Below are 20909 nucleotides of genomic sequence, written 5' to 3'. Positions count from 1 at the left end.
GTCCTCCACTTGTGCTTGTGGCCTCATACCAGGAAGTAATACGTTGTGATGACATTACTGACAGCAGCATCTCAATATCTCACAAAAGCTCAATTCTAAAGTCATTTTTAAAGTCATCCAAACTGGATGGTGAAAGAAGAATAGTCCCCCCCAAAAATTGTTGTGGCTAGGCTGCCAGCAGGGCAGCAGCGGGGCCACAAGCACAAGTGGAGGAAGGGAGTCCGCATATTGGAATGCACACACTACAGCAGGGGTGGGGAACCTATGTCTGGAGGGCCGTTTGCGGCCCTTCAGGCAGTTTTATCCGCGCCCTGAGACAATTTTAATGTTAAGCAGCATCACCTGAAATATGACATATTTTGTAAAGGAATGTTAGAAATTACATTTCCAATGCAATTAAGTGATATTCAGGGGACCTAGAGAAGGTGGGGCCTATTTTAAAGGTGTCTACATTTAATATAGGTCTAAATTGCATGGGGAAATGCTTTGTGTTCATAGTATGGCCCTCGGAGGACTTTTACAGCCCTTGTAGGAATTTGAAGTGGCCCTTCGAATGAAAAAGGTTCCCCACCCCTGCACTATAGTGTCAAAACGGTGTCATGACACGGTCATGGACGAGTCATAAACATAATGTCAATGTCATAAACGTTTTATGGTCATGAAAAAGTTGACACTGTTAGGGCCGTCTTTACCATCGTTGAAGGTTACTTAATCCATTGATGCTTGATGTTGCACTGCGCAACATTGGCCCTGGCGCCAGGAGCTGCATTACGCAACATTCCTACGTACAGGCTCATGAGATTTGAGACAACTTTATTAAAAATGTCTGCTTGTTTGAGATGAATGAACACATTCTAATGAAAGATCAGGGTCTTAGCGTCTAAATGCAACTAAGTGCATATTTTTATGTGCTTCAGAAGCTGACATATTTAGGTTTTTATAGGCTGAGGGCAGCTTTTCTTAAAAAGGGCTCAGGCATTCAGCACCCTTTTTTGCAGGTGCCTTAGGCGTCAATGGGTTAATGACAGCAGTCATAAATATTCAGATTAGGAAAAGTGCTCACTGTCTGTATATAAGAATATAAGAAAAAAAAAGTACATACACAAAATGAATACCAGAAAGGACAAGAGGGAGTGCATTACAAGGGTTTGCTTGCCATTCTACATATGCAAAATAAATAGCATGGAATACAATACATTTTACCACACATGTTGTAAGTACATGATGGGATTAGACTGTAACACTTTACTTGACGCTGGCGTCATAAGCATGTTGTTACAGTGTAGGGATGCAAATTATCGATTAATTCATTAATCATTAGTTGATAGCCTTATCGATCGACTTACGATTAATTAATAAGCAGCGTTTTCCCCCCCGAAATCTCAATATTTCTCGGAAAAAACTACTAAATCTAAACATTTTAATTAAAAATTTAGATAAAATACCACATTTAAATTCATTCTATTTCAATTCTTAAATCCAACGGTGATTTAAATATTCCCACTATTCACACCCCTCTTCACACACTCTCTTCACATGCCCATTTCACCTGGGTCTCTTGTCAGTAGAATTGTCGATCAGTAGCGGCCGGTGGATGGGAAAACAGGCAGGGCAGAAATTTTGGCGATCAAGTCCATAATAATAAAATCAATACTGTATCATTTACGAGTTGCATTGCGTGTGTAGGCAAGACAGGAGAGCGTTTACGCAGTGTTTGGTGTGTTAGTAAAACTCCACCTCCCGTGATACACCGCACTTATCAGGCATGCGCGTTATCTGTTCAACTTCTGTTCTGAAGAAAGCTGTTTTTGACAGCTCTCTCCACGCAGATAGTTCTCTTGCTCATTTAAGCAGAGCGATTGCAGACATGTTAAGAAATTATAAGAAAAATGCTTTGTCCGCTCGCGGAGTTGGAGTTTGTGACAAGCAACGTGACAAAAATATGCACTCCACGCAACCGGACAGCGCAAACAATCAGGAAAACTAAGGCTATCGTAGTCTCGTATCGTAGCCAGCATCGTAGCCTTTGCCAAAGCAGAGCAAAACTCCTCGTGTGCAAACATACTCGTTTGAAATGTAGAAGCATTTTTGTCGACCAACATGCGAAACAAACTGTCCTCAAGTAGGCTACCACAGTACAAACTGCTGCTGCCTAATAGACGAGTGATCTCGCCTTCACCGTTCGTACATTACATTGGATGCAACCAAATCAACAAACCCTGCAACACTATTCAATTCAGTCAGTCGTACTCTTGCTGCCGGTTCAAATGTACCACCGAACCAAATGCTACCAATACCGGGAAAGGATGTGCCTATTTTCGAAAGGAGTAGCCATGGTTAAAACTTAAAAGGGGAATTGTGCATTCAGCCACTGAAGCTCACTATCCAACAGACTCGCTCCTGTTCTGCAATGCTAGGCTGGACCGTGTGCAGGTGTATTTTTTTTTAGCTAGCTTTCGGGGACACACAGCAGACAATACTGAGCATAAATGAAACTGTCAACAACATCCCACGCTCAATACGCTCAGATATTTCATTAAGTAGGCTAACTTCCAGTTTCCCTATTTTACAAAGACTTGATTCATAATCCCTCACGCTTTGTTTAAACTATGTAGTAAGCCCAACTCAGCTTCTCAGAGAATGTCATCAGCTAGTCGGCTACGTGGGGGTAATAGCAGCAGACTTTACGAAGCCACACATTTGCTTGCTGTCTCAACATTGCAAGGCCACAAATTTCATTAAATAACAGACAGTTACCCATTATGCAAAGACTTCGGTCATAAAACCTTAAACTTTGCCATAGCAAATATACAAACTGTACCTACCCCAAACGTGAATCCTTACCAGCCAACACATATCCTTCGTCAAATCCGACATGGTTATCCGTTTAATCCACCGATTTTGTGAGGGAAATTTGCGGCAATGGAGTTTATAAAATCCCACAGGTTAGAGATGAGCGGAGTAATATGTTTGTTGTGTCTTTTTCAAAGCAGGCAGGGCCACCAACCTGTCATTGGTCAGGGCAGATCATACATCTGCCCTGATAGCGCCCATAAAGTCGCGCTTATGTTATGATATTATGCTAAGTAGGCTACAGTGCTAATTTTGTAGAATGGGATCGGGGCGAGGGGGCCGGGCTTAGCTGAGGCGGCGAGAAATCTGCCCAGGCCAGTGCCATAGACAGTAACGTTAAACAGCCACACTGGATGTAAACTTGACTTCTCAACAAAAATAAAACCCGATTCCACTCGCAAAGCTCGTCACAAACCACAACATTGATGTAATACGATTCCCAGTGTGATTGAGGTTGCAATACATATTTTATCTACAATTTCTGAATAGATCTACTTTTCTCAGAGGAAGAATCTTTGGAGGGGCACTGCCCATCTGCCCTTAATGAACCGGCCGCGCCTGTTGTCGATTAATTGCAATTAATGTTTTTTAATCGATTAATGCATTGATCGATTAAAGTTGATCAACCCTATTACAGTGTCATAAACATTATGTCCATGTCATAAACATTTTATGACTGTTGGCCTTAAGTGACATTTGGTTATGGCAAAGACAACCCTAAGTTGCCTTGACACTGTTATGACACTGTAATGACATGCTTATGACACCGACATCAAGTAAAGCGTTACCAATTAAACTGAGTGAAACTAAGTGAATGTGTGAAATAAGACACCAGAGGGAAAAAAGACAAAAACACAAGGGCACAGATTGCAGCGTCCTCCATTTGGCTATTCAGTATGGCAGGCAGTGCAACACAAGAGGCAAGGCTTCATTAATTACAATCCATGCGTGTGTGTTCTAGACGCCCCTAGCGACCGCAAATTGAATTTGCTTCCGGGGGCTTTTTGCTGTACGGGTCTGGCTCGCCAGGCTATGTGTGTGTGTGTGTGTGTGTGTGTGTGTGTGTGTGTGTGGTGTGTGTTCTCATACTTCAATAAACTCTAGGATGCCATCTGCCGAATGGTGCCCCTCGTACTCGTGGATGCTGGACTTGTTGAAGATCACAGTGGTGGGGTAGGCCTGGATATTGTACTGTAGAACAAAGAGGAAAAAACACACATCCATCTCAAAAAACTTTTGGGTGTAGGACTAGCAAAGTCAAATTAAATGAATGAAAATAAAGTCCGGACACCAAGCTCCCGTTTCTGTTATTTTAATGTGACGTTTCGGGCATCCTGCCCTTCATCAGTCATTTTTTCATTGGATATTGTACTGCCAAACGAGAAATAAATAAATAAACATACAGAAACAAAAACATCACGTGTCACAGAAACAGCAATATCACCACCACCACAGCGGTGACTCTCTCTCCCTCCCAATTAGCTCAGCAGGGGGTGAATGGCATAATCACACTCGCACAGAGGCGGCGCTCAACGACAGATCTGTTTACGGTAGTAATTTACAATTAACCTTCCTCGCGACAGGAACCCGTTTTGCCGGTAAACGAGCACGGCAATTACAAGATGCCTCAGTGAGTGAGGTCCCATCGTTGGCAGTTATTTATTTACACATTTTTGAAATCACGTTTCCTTGGAAATGCATTTTGGCTATTCAATTATCCGTAAGCAAAGTTATTTTTCCGGAGAGTTCCCCCGGCCAGTGGGCCTGGTGAGTGTGGCCATCTGTGCCCCTGCTGTTGGACTGCGGACGAACAGACGGGCGAACTGGCACCACGCATGCTGTCCTAACCGCCCTCCAACCCCCCCCACCCAACACACATTCATCTCTCCTACTCTACCACGCATGCTGCTCTAACCAACTACACCATGCCAACTACACCACTGCCACCATGAAAGCTGCTCTGACCAGCCTCCAACCAAACCACCCCACGCGCACACGTGCACGCACACCATTGACAGTATATATCTATCTACTGTCAATGGCGCACACATACAGTTGTGTGCATAAAAATAGCAGTGCCTTCACAAAGATGAGTAAATGTCAAAATTCTTCAAATAAATTGCACTTTAATGCCCCAAAATGCTTGAGGTCACTGTACATCCACTGCACATTGTATTTCAAAGAAGAAAATTGGGAAAAGTAATTCAATTTCAAAGTATTTCATAGAAAGTGGAGAAATGTCATGTTCAAAAAAAATAGCAGTGTTGACATCACGTCACAAATAGTTTAGGATGCTCAGCAAAGTCGAATTGACAAAAATTTGTTAGTTTGTACAGAACATCTTTCAGTTTCCAAAGACCGATGTCAACACTGCTATTTTTTTGAACATGACATTTCTCCACTTTCTATGAAATACTCTGAAATTGAATTACTTCTCTCAATACATCCCAACTGTATGTATATGTACACAAACTGCTCCCACCAACTTAAAAACAAACACACACACACACACACACACACACACACACACACACACACACACACACACACACACACACACACACACACACACACACACACACACACACACACACACACACACACACCATGAAATTTTACTCTTACGATGTACTCGATTTAAGTTTAGCTGGTAGAAAAGAGCAACTTACTAGCCAATTTGGCCCATTAGTGAGTGTGTGTTTGGCTAGTATGCTTAACATCTACTAGCCATTTTGGCTGGTTACAAAAAAAAGTTAATTTAGAGCACTGATTGTACTCCTTCCCACTCACCATGCTGCACATGCCCTCGTGGACGGTGCAGTCCAGGTGTGCGTGTGTGTGTGTGTGTGTGTGTGTGTGTGTGTGCTCCTCTTCTCTCACCGTGCTGAAGAGGCCCTTGTGGACGGTGTGTGTGTGTGTGTGTGTGTGTGTGTGTGTGTGTGTGTGTGTGTGTGTGTGTGTGTGTTTGTGTGTGTATACTCCTCTCCACTCACCGTGCTGCAGAGCCCCTCGTGGACGGTGCAGTCCAGAGTCCCGAACTTCATCTGGCCGACCAGCTGGATGGAGGCCTTCCTCAGCTCAGGCAGCAGGGCTCGGCACGGGGGACACCACTGTGGACACACACACACACACACACACACACACACACACACACACACACACACGCACGCACGCACGCACGCACGCACGCACGCACGCACGCACGCACGCACGCACGCACGCACGCACGCACACACACACACACACGCACAGACACACACATGTCAAATCAGGCAGGGCTGGTCACGGAGGACACTACTGTGGACACACACACGCACATGCACGTAAAATGTAGCATGCCATAATGTCCTGATTGTGTCTTTTGCAGAAGGTTGTGTGTGTGTTGTATCAATAATTGTGTGTGCATGTATCAAACACACACACTTAAATATCTTTCTCGCATATGGCAACGTGCTGTGATATTTCCATGAGCTCAGCAGATCAAAGCAACCAACAATAGAATGGACATCATAGTGCTACTAAAAGTCAATGACCAAACTGCGACTAGAAACTCACAGGTGCAAAGAAGTCCATTAGTCATTCCAGAAACACACAGACATTTTCCATTGCCGTTACCAAATGTAAAGACAAATAGAGAGGACAAAACATATCTATAACTTTTGAAAGGAACAACTCACAGGTGCAAAGAAGTCCACTAGCCAGGGTTCCTTCTCATGATTGGGGAAGTTCTCCGGGCCCAGCGTGGTGACGTGGGCCTTCACGCTCTCCTTGGCAAAGGCTACGATGTTGTATAGCACATCCTTACCTGTGGTCAAAAGTTGACAGTTTCTTTATTTATTTAACAAAGGGACAGCATATATTAAGAATAGCATAAGAAAAATACAAAATATACAAGATTATATCCTTAAGTCTAATTCCCATCTTTTTGTCCCTTGACAAGTTTGATGGTCCTAAATAAAAACAAGTATTGCACAAATTATAAACATAAACAAGTGTAAGATGGTGCACACATTCTAAAATGAATGACACAAAAATAAGTTAGAAAGAACAACTAACAATATAGATTATGCAGAGTTATGATGACAGTTTTGATTATCCAGTAGCCAAGAAGAAGAAGAAAGCCTATGCGGTCAGCGAACCGTGGCCACGCCGAACCACATGTAATGTCACACACATGACCTCAGCGTAGCTCATCTATCTGGCTACAGCCGTGGCCTAGTGGTTAGAGAGTTGGTCTTTCAATCTAGGGGTTGCAGGTTCAAATCCCCCCTGACCTCTCCCTACACCTCCATCCATGGCTGAAGTGCCCTTGAGCAAGGCACCTAACCCCACATTGCTCCAGGGATTGTAACCAATACCCTGAACAATAATAACTGTAAGTCGCTTTGAAAAAGATGAAAGCGTCAGCTAAGTGCAATGTAATGTAATAAGAGATAAGGCCTGTGGGTTATCCTTTTGGAAACCGGGTGTTATATTTCCTCTTTTAGTGTCTCTACAAGGATTGGGAATTGGCATCATCCACCAATGTGAAAGGGTCTCTTATATTCTTGGCTAAAACACGAATGTTTCTTGAGTGGGTGGTGAATTTAGCTACTGTCTTGTGAGATGCTGGTAAAACCCTTATATTAATCCTTATTTGCAAGCAATCCTTCTATCCACATGACGCATGTAATACTATGGACATGCACCGTTCCTACACAACACCAACTACGTATATCTATATATACACAAGGTACAGTATATCTATTACACACTTTGTTACAGTGTAATTAATGTTCATAATACAGGGTGTCTACAGGTTTGACCAAGTCAAAATTAAGACATTTTAAGACTTTTCAATACCATTTTCCAAATAAAATTAAGACCAACTTGCGGCGTTTACAGGTTTTAGCAAGTCAAAATTAAGACATTTTAAGACTTTTCAATACCATTTTCCAAATGAAATTAGGACCAACTCGCAAGATCATACACAGGTTCAAATGAAGCACAAAAACCAATTGGTTATTTACATTAATGTAGCCGTTTGAAAACACAAAACTATACACAATGAAACTGAAATGAAACACTAAATAAAATTCAATAATGCGTTCTAAATTACACTACATGGCTACAACTCCCGATTTCCGTCGCGAAGTTCATCACATGGCTGACAATTATTCCTCCCTAAATTAAGCTCCACAAATTTAAGACATTTGGGTTGAAAATTTAAGACAAAATAAGACTTTTCAAGGCCTTATTTGGTGAAAATGACATTTAAGACTTTTAAGACTTTTTAAGGACCCACGGCCACCCTGTAATAAGGACAGTAAATAAAGTGTTTGAACAATGTGTTCTCACCAGGGCTCTAAATTAACACCCAACAACTTGCCAAATGCTGGTGAAAATTCACTTTGGCTGGTGGAAATACAATGTGGTGGAAATACTTTCTAGCCACTCTGGCCCATTAGTGAGTGTGTGGTTTGCCTTAAGAATAATATCTACTAGCCATTTTGGCTTGTGATGATTTTTAAAATTTATTTTAGAGCTCTGGTTCTCACCATGGTGAATTTCGAAGTCATGAATGCCAAAGCCCTTGAAGACGGCGATGCTAGGTTTCTGGATGTAGAGGGAGTGGCAGAGCTCTGCCTCGGCATGGCAATCAACCTTGCCCACCTGTGTAAAAAAAAAGATGAATTACCCACTAAGATTTCACATGCAATGCATATGAAGGTAGAGATGGCGTCCGCTCCTTTATTTTGGAATTATGCACCTAGTGAAACTTCTCAAGTAAGAGAATGATGAAGAAAAAGGAGTCGCACACAGGAGCGTGCAAGACATCACAGGAAAGCGTGAATCTGGTTAATATATATTATAAACTTGATTTTACTGTTCATGTTACATCAGTGGCTCTAAAACGTCCCCTTGGTATTAAATAATAAAATAGACAATGGCAACTGAGCACCCCCCTTCTCAGCAGTATGTTTCTCATTGCAGTACTGCTGTGGAGACCCCGTTGAGAAACCAGATGTTACATTAATCGTGTACTGTTTAACAAAGTATGTAACATTATGTACTTGTACTGTATCTTTATGGTTAAGTAGGGGTAGTATACATAGTTACATGTTGATACCTGTGGATAGATACACTAGTAAAAAAGCCGCACTCCCGGATCAATTTCTTGCAGTTTTAATACTGGGTTAGCATGGCAGACAGACAGACGTTTCGGCCTAAGCCTTCTTCAGCGTCTTTTCAGAGGCTTAGGCCGAAACGTCTGTCTGTCTGCCATGCTAACCCAGTATTAAAACTGCAAGAAATTGATCCGGGAGTGCGGCTTTTTTACTATACATGAACTTTGCTGTTTGCTCGCACCCAAAGACCTTGTAAGAAACTTTTCGGAGTTGAGCGCACTTTCTCTACTAAAAGATAGATAAACTAGAAAACAAACTGTAAAATAAAGTGTTAATGCCGTTATATGCTTCTTTTGGTTTGGGCATTTAAAGTACATTTTCCTCTGAAGTGATATTTAAAAACAGAGAGAAGAACACAATGTCCCAGTGATCACGCTTCCATGGAAACAGAGGAAGTTACAGCAGTTACAGTCCCTGAATATAATTTCTAGAAATGTTCAGAAACGTTTGTACCCAAAGTGTGCCGTTTCTCCTACGCATTAGTTCATATTCAGACCATAAACGTGATTTGAGTCATTGTCTCAGAGATTCTTTAAGTATAGAGATATGCCAACATAATAGGTTTCTATGGGCACCTAACATGACCAGGTTCCGGTCTGCCTAAAGGGGCGTGTCATAATGCTCCTAGCATTGAATAGAACAGTCCTCAGGTCTGCCTAGGTCTGCCTAAAGGGAGGTTTCCCCCCCAATAATAGAACCAGGAAACAATGGGCCAATGGAACCTCTCTCTCTCTACTCTCTCTGATTGTCTTGTCTTCACCTGTATGTGCTCGTTCTTGAGGAGGGCACTCAGCTTCTTGTACTCGTGCGATGCCAGGCCCGTCTGGCCAAACGTGAAACTGATCAGCCATCGGTGACGAGCCAACTTCGCCTAACAACCATAAAAAAAAACAAAAAAAAAACGATTACTGTAATAACAGGCAAACTACGGAATTAAATCACTAGCCAATGATCAACAGAGATTTTACACCAAATATTACAGAAGCAAGCAGCTGGTCCCACAGCCCTGAGAAAAGTATATAAGAAATTAGAGAATATGAATGAGCAACTTCAGCACAGTTTATAAAGAAGGGTTTGAATAAGGGAGGAGATAACAGCATTGAAAAGCAGAACTAGCACAAAAAAACAGAAAAAGATGTATGACGATCATTATGTCTAACTGGTATAGTAAAACCCTCTGATGAAGACAGAAGCTATACCATTGAAACACATCAGGTAAAAGATAAAACTTTGACATGTCTGAAGTACAAGAAAACCCCAAGTTTTACTAAAGGCAGAAAAAAATATATATCTTTTTTTACCTCGAAGGACTCCTTTGAGAGGGTCTCCAGGTCTGGGAGATGTTTGAGTACCTCGCTGTAGATCTCCCTGGCATCCAGAGACTCCAGATACTGTGCACAAATGACACACAAAACATAGTGTGAGAATGGGCAGCTATGGCCTAGTTGTTAAGGGGATGGGTTTAGATCAGAGGGTTGTGGGTTCAAATCCCACCCTTACACTCCCTATCTCACTACATGGCTGAGGTGCCCTTGAGAAAGTCACCTAGGCCCACTAAGCTCCAGGGACTGTAACCAATACCCTGCATTTAAAATAAGTTGCTTTGAATGAAAGCGTCAGCTAAGTGTAATGTAAATGTTATGTAATGTAATATAATATGGACAAAATATCAAAATATTCTTGCTATATATATATTTGCTACGTTTTCATGAGATATTTAATTCGGAATTAACTGACTTTAATGAACTGAATGAAGCTTAATTCCGCTTTGAAAACGTCATGTAAACACCTCTTAATTCGGAATTAAAGGAAAGATCAAAAGTAAACTCTATTACGTAACTATTTAATTCTGAATTATTCATTCGGAATTAAAAACATCATGTAAGCGTAGCAAATGAGGCACCACTAGCGTTACTTGTGACACAGTACATCTGCCCCACCTCCGCCCGGCCTTGTTGTCATTTCCTCTGTGTAATGTGATTGTAATTACCTGCATTACACAAACACCCAAAGTCTCAAGTGTCAAATAAAACAAGACTTCATCGTCGTTTAATTAAAACTCTTCTGGGCCACTACCGGTTATTAGATAAGCATTTTATCCTTCATATTGCCATGAAATATGCCTCAACGGACACCCGCATGAGAACTCGGTCACCATTGGAGGTACTGCAGGTAGGCAGCCAGTGCTCAACAGGTTTTTCACCATCCTGTACAGTGATCATATTACACAGATAAGGAAATGTGTCCAGGAGAAAAATGGGCAGCGTCACTAAATCACACATTGGAATTGAGAACACAACTTTTTCAGAAGCAATCCAGTGATTCCTCTCATTCATCCATGGTGTGGTAAGGAAATAAGAAGCTAGTGTTACTGTTTATTGTGTATTTTGAGAGTTGTTCCAACAGTTTCTGCATTTTGTAACGATGGCCATTATCGCCTGCATGGTCTCATGTTTCATCAACATAAGGCCTACTAACAGAACTAAGAGACTTCTTTCTTCCGTTACGTAAACAACACATGGCGGCTGTTTAGTGCGTGCAGGGTCCATCGTTCACGTACTGCGTTTTTGACCGTTGACAGGGCAGCGTCCGGGCGCTTCCAGTGCACTGAATTTACCAAATTTTTCAGCGTGAGTGGAGCGCGTCAGGTCTCACGACAATTCATCTCTTAAAACATTGTGTGCTTTTTCAGTGGTGTAGTCTACTTTTTTGTGGTACTGTATACTGTATATTTGAGCATTTTTTGAGGTGAGTATACTGTATGTATTTGTGCTATTCTAAATAATGGATCAATACATTTTAGGTGGGTATACTGAAATCCATGACATTTTGAGGTACTAGGTATACTGCGTATACCTGCTTTCTACGTAGACCACACCACTGTGCTTTTTCCCTTTATTCTATGAACAGCCCTTACCAAAACGCTGTCCTTCTCCTTCAGCATGCTCCCGGGTGGGAAGAAGGCGGTGGTGCTGGTGGAGACGTCAAAACTCTCACACAGCTCCCTCTGGGTGGAGCAGTCCATCCAGCCCACGTTCACCAGGCCGTCCTATAGGGGGGCATCGATTCATGACAATGCATCGCAATACTTATTTTCATGATATACTGCATCGATTCATGACAATGTATCATTCACAATACTTATTTTCATGATATACTGCATCGATTCATGACAATTTATCATTCACAATACTTATTTTCATGATATACTGCATCGATTCATTAGTCTGGTAAACCAGCGCCACCCGCTGGGACGCCAACATTTTTCAGCTGCGAGTTGGTCTGGCCTCGGATCTGAGAACGTTTTGAACACTGTGCCCAGAGTCTGGCAAACCCAATCACAACGCAGAGATTTGTTTTGAATCAAAACGGGCGGGGTTTTGAGGGAGTGACGACGAATCTCGCAACACAGTTGGGAAAGCACATCAACGGCAAAGACCGCCGATTGGTCAGAGCGCCGGCACGGTTTGAAAAACAACAGGTTGTTCTCATCAACAATCTTCGGAGGTATAGTTCATCGGGGCCAGACTAAATTACTCCGGTCTCACATTTAGGCTGGTTTATCAGGCTATCGATTCATGACAATGTATCGCGATACTTCACGAGATATACTGCATTGACTCATGACAATGAAAAACGATTATTCAATAATACTAAAAAAAGTTAAAAAAAAAATAATAAATCCGTGGAATGTGCCGCTGATTCATTTTTTCAGTAGAGAGTAGGTAAAACTATACTTTTAAAATTTATTTTTACACATTTACTGAAGTAAATATCGCAATGAATCGCAATAACACATGTATTGCAGTGCATCGTGACAGCATCGCACCGTGGCATGTGTATCGTGATGCGCATCGAATCGTGATCCCCTTGCCAATACCCACCCCTACTGTCCTAGAGTAACACCACACCCTACACCACACCGCACCCCACCCCAGACCACACCACACCACAGACGCAAAGAGGAACCTGTCTAGGACAAACTGCCTACTAAGGCTGTAACGATACACCCAACCCACGATTCGGTTTGTATCACGATATATGACCCTCGGTTCGATATGCCCCACGATATTATTATTTTTAAAGGGAAACAATAAGAAGAAAATAAATTATAGGCTATATTTATATATAGGCCTATGCTTTCTTTTTGCATTTACCTGCCTACATTAATTTTGTAGGTCTACTAAATAATGTTGCAGATATAGGCCTACCACTGCAACCTGTTCCCCAGGTGTTCACATCAAAGCACAGCACAGAGAAATAAGGGATATTAATTCAACAAGGAAAAATAGGCTTATTACTAATAGGCTTAGATCATAATCATGCTGAGATGCTGACCATGTGTGAGAGACAGAGATGGAGAGAGAAGGGTCAGGGTTCCAGTAGCCTATAACAACTGTCTCACATTATCAAACATTATCCAATTAATATCCAAACATTAGGCTAACTGAAAACAACACTGGTCATATTTCGTCAGGAAACATGTTGTATTAAGTTACTTACATAAATGCAACACTTAATTTTGATGTTTAATATTTTTGTAACTGTTTTGATCGTGCAGCAGCGCGCACACGTTTATACAAACAAAACTCGAAATGAACCTCAGTTATGTTCTCAGTATGCAACATGCACGTTGTCCATTGTTTGGTTTTGTGATTTGGCATTTTGTCAAGAGCGGGAATAGATGCAGTGGCTGAAATGGAGCATGCTTTCGCTAGACAGGCGGTCAATGTGGGGAGGAAATAATGCTGCCTAATATCCACATTGACCTAAACGTTCGCCCGACTTCAGACACTCCCTTATGAGCGTAGCGATTTAACATTTGGTCAGGCGGAGCATCTCGCTCTCTCGCTCTCCTTCTCTCTCTCTCGCTCTCCTTCTCTCTCTCTCCGCTCAACGTCTATCTCCACTCAACATACATCGGCGCATGCATGAATCAAAAACATCTTCACACGTTTGATAAAGCCTTCTTGGTCTGTTGTTCATTTCTGTGCTTTACCTTCCGACGTTTGCCGAAGTTTTTTGTCTCGCGGAGGTTTCTGTGGGCGGCAATGAATAACAACCAATGCACGTGCTGGTTGGACGGAACATTTTACAGGAGAGAGGGGAGAATGGAAGTGTTACTCGCTCATGTGCACCCCATTTCTAATTGTCTTTGAGCGCATATGCAAGCATTAAGCGCATATGCAAGCATTTGCCTGTATCCTGCTGTTTTATAGACTGAGGGGTAAGAACTTTAAAAGGGCGCATCGCGATTCTGCGAGGAAGGTTCGCGATAGGGGTTCGTGGGTCTGCGTACCGCGATCCCTCGGTTCGATGCAATATCGTTACAGCCTTACTGCCTACGCTGCAGAGTGTGTGTGCATGAACAAGGGTCAACCCCCTGAAATAAAGTCTTGTGTTGTGCTGTCGTCCGGTAAACACATACCAACATCCCAGCAAGCTTCTGCCTTGTTTGAGACTCCAAACAGTCTGCCAAAGAAACGTGGGACACATCTTTCAATACATTTACATATGAAACCAAGTGAAATAAATAATCATTAGTTGTTCCAAGTTAATTCCATATCATAACCCTGCATTATGCCAGGACACCTACAGAGTTTTGTACACCACAGGTGAAACTCTGAGTTTCCTTACCTCCAGTGTCGGCACAGAAAGTAATCAGCCAGCCGATCCTCGCCGCAAACGCACGGTCAATTTCATTGACGATGTTGCCTGTGAGATGAGAGACCAATTACACAAAAGCCCTTCACGTCAGTCAAGCAACAAGCTGACAACTGGAGATTGAAAGGGTCACGGGGGGGGGCAAACCTTGACATTGATTTTCCTTCATACTCGAGTCACACAAACGAGTACATGTCAGAAGAGGAAATACACAGATGCAAAGCTCCAAAATACAGCCCATGCAAATTGAAATCGTTGCTTCACCACATGTCTCACCTTGCCATAGCTCTGTGACTCTGCTCTTGACAAACTGCATGGCGAATTTGGTCAGGCTCTCTTTTGACCGGTCTCCATAGTACTTCTCCGAATTCTGTTGGGAACAAAAAAAATCACCTTGTTTATACGACAGATCAATGGTCACTAAAATGAGAACTGTCTACCTGAGCAACCCACTGGTTTACTGGGCCATTACAGAATAGGACATAATGTCTTTTATTGTCACTCACACTACACACATGAGCAATGTAAACCCTCTCTACAGCGCAACGATACTCAAAGAAAGCATTTCACTCCTCAGTGCAACATGTGCAAACTATCTATACCCTACAAATGAAACACTACAGCAAGACAGCGACTGATATAGTGCACACTTAACACACAACTATTGATTGGTGGATACCGGACGATGAGAGTAACGAAGTAAAGCATTGCGCCAGCCAGGACCACCACTGCACAACAGGGTGGAAGTTGAATGCATCTCACCATCCCTGCTCTGAGCATGTACAGGCTGGGGTAGTGAAGACTCATCTCTAGTCATGGGTACTAATCTGCACTATCCTTAAAGGGAAACTGTGTGAGATTTTTAGTTGTTTATTTCCAGAATTCATGCTGCCCATTCACTAATGTTACCTTTTTCATGAATACTTACCACCAGCATCAAATTCTAAGTATTCATTATGACTGGAAAAATTGCATTTTTCATACATGAAAAGGGGGATCTTCTCCATGGTCCGCCATTTTGAATTTCCAAAAATAGCAATTTTTAGCTGCAAAAATGACTGTACTTGGACCATACAAGAATTTTTTTGTTTCATACTTAGTAAACTTTCATGTAAAGATCAAATTTGGCAATAGGCAGCCCAATTTCAATAAGCGGTATAATTGCAGTACCTTTTTTGACCATTTCCTGCACAGTGTCCCTTTAATAGATCCTCAACTATTTCTTCTGCTCTCTATCTGTTCTACATTACTTGTATACTGCTGTACTCTGCATTGACGTCACCCCACACTCTGCACCTGCTTGAATGTCCTCCTTGTAAGTCGCTTTGGTCAAAAGCGTCTGCTAAATGTGGCCCTACTGTGGCACTAACGGTAGGGCACTCGTCTGCTACGCGGCTGACCCGAGTTCGACTCCGGCCCGGGTCCTTTCCCAACCACTTCCCCATCTCCCTCCCCACTCACTTCCTGTCACTCTTTCACCGTCCTATCATAAAAATAAAGTAAAAAATAAATAAATATATTTTTAAAATGTGTCTGCTAAATGTAATGTAATGTAATGTTATGTAATGTAATGCCTCTCACCATGCCTGCTTTGAACATGTACAGGCTGGGGTAGCTGGTGACCCCGCGGCTGCGGCACAGCCTCCCGTTGTCGCCGCAGTTCACGGCCCCGATCCTCACCACACCGTCCATCTCTTTGGCAAACTCTCTCCACTGTAGAGGAAAGGGAAAATCAAAAGACAGTACAGAAGGCACAGACATGCAGCGTTTACTTACAAACAACCAGAACGAGCAAACAAGAATGAGCGTACGAACTAGAAAACATGCCCTGAACTGAACATCTCAAAATATATAGCTTCATTTAAATCACCTATCCTGATCACACCGTCCATCTCTTTGGCAAACTCTCTCCACTGTAGAGGGGTTGGAGAAAACAACAAAAGGCAATTCAGGACCCCGCTTCTCAAAAGTATCATTGCTAACAAGTTAGCAACTTACTAGGTTTCCAATGGGAAATTGCATTGCAACCAAATAAGTTGCTATCTTAGTCAGCAACGATGTTGTCCAGAAACGCACCCCAGAAGGCACAGATATGCAGCGCTTATAATAAACAACCAGAACGAGCAAACAAGAATGAGCATACGTACTAGAAAACATGCCCTGAACATCTCAAAACAAAATATATAGCTTCATTAAAATCTCACCGTAGGGGCCAGGTCATGGCAGTGCGAACAGCGAGGGAAGTAGAAATTCACAAACCACAGCTCTCCAGAATTTACTGCTGCATCTTAAATAACAACCACAACAACACAGTAAACAAGTAAACAAAAAGGCCGGGGGCAGATGAATGCTTTTGGGTTAACAGTCTCTCTTCTTTGCCTTGAGGGCTTGTGTGTTACTTAGAATGGGAGAGAAGGAACTCAAATTAAGAAAACAATTGGGAGGTGGGTGGGGGCATAATTTATTTGGGGGGATTGAGAAAACGTACTTACCAAAGTCTCCTCTATCTAAAGTGATGATCTCCAAGTCATCATCATAGATACCTGTACAACAGAGACAAATCAAGAGCAAGCGAGAGAGCGACAGACAGACAGAGAGAGAGACAGAGAGAGAGAGAGAGAGAGAGAGAGAGAGAGAGAGAGAGAGAGAGAGAGAGAGAGAATTACAGGTTGCTGATTATCTTCCTCTTCCATTTCTTTGCAAACACAACAAGTTTAGGAGAAAAAAAAATATCGGCATACTTGAAGTCCACCATTTCTTTCAAACCATGGCACAGAAAAAAGTTCTGACCCTTCTCTGCACTGCATTGAAGAAACATTGTGCAGCCTTCTTTCTACTAGAACTTGAATCGGTCTTTGTGCAGCACCTGGACACAGGATGTGCATAATGTTCATATAAAACAACTCTGAGGAAGGACCTGTCTGGGGGTGCACTGCACTAGCCTGATTATCATCGACTTTCAAATCTCTTCAAGACTTGGTCTGACCAAGAGCATAACAATAAGCCTTTCGCAAAACCCCTCCCACAAACGGCCGCCAACCAATCTGAGCTAAGCAACGGTAACTAAGGAGTGTAGAACTTGTCGGAGGTCTGTCAAAAACCTGCGATTTTAGGGACACATAAAACGTGTGCCTATGGCACCGTCACGGTCCGACACCATCTAAAGATTGATTAGGACCTCGTTTTTTCACTTTCCCGAAGCAAAAACCTCAAGCGGACTGATAACAGGGATGGATTAAGCCATGTGGAGGCTATTAGCTCCAGGTGATCATATTTAAAAGTAGCAGGCTAACTGTGCAATCGTCTTGTTTGCTAATATAGCCCCCTACGTACCCTGAACAAATAATCAATGCATCGCTCAGACTTAAGGACAATATTATATGATATTATAGTATTGGATTCACGGCATTATGATTCAAATTTTATTGGGAAACTACTAGTTGCGTTGTTTAATATGCGCCAAATGCGCAGCCCACGGAGCAGACCCCACCCTCTCTCCTTCCCGGTTTGTGTGTGTGTATATGCGTCCAGTGTTACAGCAAAAACAAGTAACACTGAAATGGGGCTGCGCTTGTTCCAACCTTGTTATGAAGATATTAACTGTCAACTAAAACCATTAAAGTGAACAGAAGAGAGACGCCCAGTGTGACTGCCCAAGAGCTGCGCAGTGTGCCCAAAGCCCGTCAAAGGTCTTGGCGGACGGCTGCAATGTCCCAGTTTACACCAAGCACTATCAAAATGTCCTGGTTACAGACATTAGATCGGCATCATCAAGTTGTTGTATTTCACAGTTGAATATGGCTTCTAGTAATCAGCGTGTGTATGTCTATACAATAGTGTAGGCTACACACATTTCCTATGAAACGCAGCCAAAACGTGTGCCTGGTTCTAAGTTTTTGACGGACGTAGCAACAATAACTAGGGGGCGTGGCTTTTGCGAAAGGTGAATTAACATTTCCCAAACAGCATGGTTGACCCGCCTCCCTTACTTTGCAAATGGTTGTTTGCTTCCTGACAAATTGGGAGGAGTTCCCGTTATTTCAGGAGCTCAGAAACAATATTTGTGTTGCTCTTGGCCTGACTAGAAGCTACGCTGAAGGTGTTGCGTCACTAGGAGGGCACAGCCTGGCTAGCACTGCACAATACTTACCAAAATCGTATCTGTAGAAGTTCCAGCTCTCGTATCGTCCCCCTTGGTTCTGCTCATCCAGGCCCTTCTCTCCGTACTTGTCGTACTTCTTCCTCATGTCCTCGTCCTTCAGCACCTCGTAGGCTCTGTTGATCTTCAGGAACTTGTCATGGGCCGTCGCATCATGCTGCAGGAATGGATGACATGATTAATTGATTGTTTACATTTATTGCCATTTCAGCAGCTATGGCTATATCATGGCCAATACAGATAGAATAAAAATCATATCACATTTACAAAACTAACAACCATATAAATAAGAATGGATGACATCATGACTTCAGGATGACATCATGACATTGGACTGAACAAAGACGGAATTAAATAAAACTTTAACAAGGGCAGCATTCGCCAGGCCCTGCCAGAGCCATAGATGTCTTTGTTCTGCTCAATTATTATTTCTCCTTAACTAACTCCAAGTTAGGTTGATCTTCAGGAACTTGCCATGGGCCGCCGCATCATGCTGCAGGAATGGATGATATCATGACTTCAGGATGACATCATGACTTTGGACTGAACGAATGAAGCTGAAAGAAATAAAACTTTAACAAGGACAGCGTTAGCCTGGCCCTGCCAGAGCCAAAGGTGTCTTTGTTCCGTTCAGTTGTTTTTAACTAACTTATTAACTGACTCCAACTCCCATTGTCATTGTGACACAGCACACAAGTGAACACTGCACACAATAAAATTGCATTTATGCCTCAACCGTGCAAGGGGTCAGCCCCCAATGGGGTCATTTCACGTGAAATCAGACACTTTGGGACCCGACCGACCCGGATTTCAATCATACTTGGTGTGCCTTTTCAGTAGCAAGGTAGCACCCCAGAACTGCATTGGTTTGAATCTGACACTAATATTAAGGGAGAAACAGACTAGGAAAGGTTCACATGTGAGGGTAGGACACTATACATTCAGCCTTGAATATATCAGTCAGTGTTAGTCACAAAAAGATGCCTGTGGTGTTGTTTGAAAGCTCTTTTCTGGCTCTACATATTACACAATCACCTTGGAATACAACTACTCTCAGAATATGAATTATGATAAATTGAAAAATAAAAAATTGAATATCTAAAAAACTCATATTTTAAAATGGCCAGTTCCTTGTCCAAACGTAGCCGGCAATGTCATGAGCAGCACCTAAAATGCTGGTGTTCGGTTTGTTATTCATTTCAGAGAGAATTTGACTCACAAATATGGCATCATACAGACCACTTACTAATAATATGGTAATACCATAGTAGCATCACATGACAAAAACAAAAACAAAACAAAAATGGTCAGTGTCCATGGTCCCAGGTTTCAGAAACTAAGGCAGATGTCAATTTATACACACCAAATGATGATATGTGAATGTTTGAACATTCCTTCTCTGTGTACCTGTGCCATCTTCCCTTTACCATACTTTAAAGAGATAATCAATGGCTACACTCTCATTTTTGTACTCTACCAGTGCATTTGAAGCAGCAGCTGTGTCTTTTATAGATAATGTATAAGTACGTCCCGTTGCAGTTACAGGTTCCACTACCAGAAGCACATCCTGATGATCCATGACAAGTCTATCTGGTCTGAAGGGAAAAGTGAAGGATGGAGATGGCCCATGAGGATGCAGGAAGTTCAGTTGCACCTCTCCAGTGCTCGGCATACATTCCTCAGCACATGCTAGCCACCAGTTGCCATCATGTACAGCTACAACATACCCTTTGATGCTTGAAAATGTAACACATTCCTTTACTGAGCTCACTCTTTCAACTCTGCCTTCTCTGAATGCTGAAAATGGCCTAACTCCCACTGTGTCCATTGACAATGGGCAGAAGCTGTGTAGTTTTTGAGTACCTGGAATAGTTCTTGCAGATTCAAACCTTTTCAACAGGTTCTCAGCTTCATGATGGTACATCTCTGTTGTGGCAAACTGGCAATGGATGTTCTTGACATTATCCTTGACTGACTCCCTTGAACCAGGAACGTTTTTAAAACTATAGTTTTGTAATTCAAGATGCTATTCAATCATTTCACTGGAACAACCAGTGCAGGCCACA

At 42.4% G+C, this 20909-nt stretch overlaps 1 protein-coding gene across 1 annotated transcript in view; it reads right to left on the bottom strand.

The window, feature by feature from the left end:
* The window catches only part of dnajc10 (DnaJ (Hsp40) homolog, subfamily C, member 10), a 34891-nt gene that overhangs the window by 10794 nt on the left and 3188 nt on the right, over positions 1-20909 (bottom strand). Inside the window, exons 3-16 of the mRNA XM_063214441.1 lie at positions 18835-19000; positions 17177-17227; positions 16889-16971; positions 16266-16397; positions 14961-15054; positions 14658-14735; positions 14449-14492; positions 11938-12069; positions 10322-10411; positions 9781-9891; positions 8391-8505; positions 6531-6658; positions 5847-5963; positions 3943-4044 (exon numbers count right to left, since the gene is read on the bottom strand). Of these exons, the coding sequence (XP_063070511.1) occupies positions 3943-4044; positions 5847-5963; positions 6531-6658; positions 8391-8505; positions 9781-9891; positions 10322-10411; positions 11938-12069; positions 14449-14492; positions 14658-14735; positions 14961-15054; positions 16266-16397; positions 16889-16971; positions 17177-17227; positions 18835-19000 (1443 nt within the window). The remainder of the gene's footprint in view (positions 1-3942; positions 4045-5846; positions 5964-6530; positions 6659-8390; positions 8506-9780; positions 9892-10321; positions 10412-11937; positions 12070-14448; positions 14493-14657; positions 14736-14960; positions 15055-16265; positions 16398-16888; positions 16972-17176; positions 17228-18834; positions 19001-20909) is intronic.

This window comes from Engraulis encrasicolus, chromosome 13, assembly GCF_034702125.1.
Source record: "Engraulis encrasicolus isolate BLACKSEA-1 chromosome 13, IST_EnEncr_1.0, whole genome shotgun sequence".
NCBI classification, from domain to species: Eukaryota; Metazoa; Chordata; class Actinopteri; order Clupeiformes; family Engraulidae; genus Engraulis; species Engraulis encrasicolus.
Note: the sequence above shows the minus strand (reverse complement) of the source record. Positions and strands in the feature narration are given on the sequence as shown.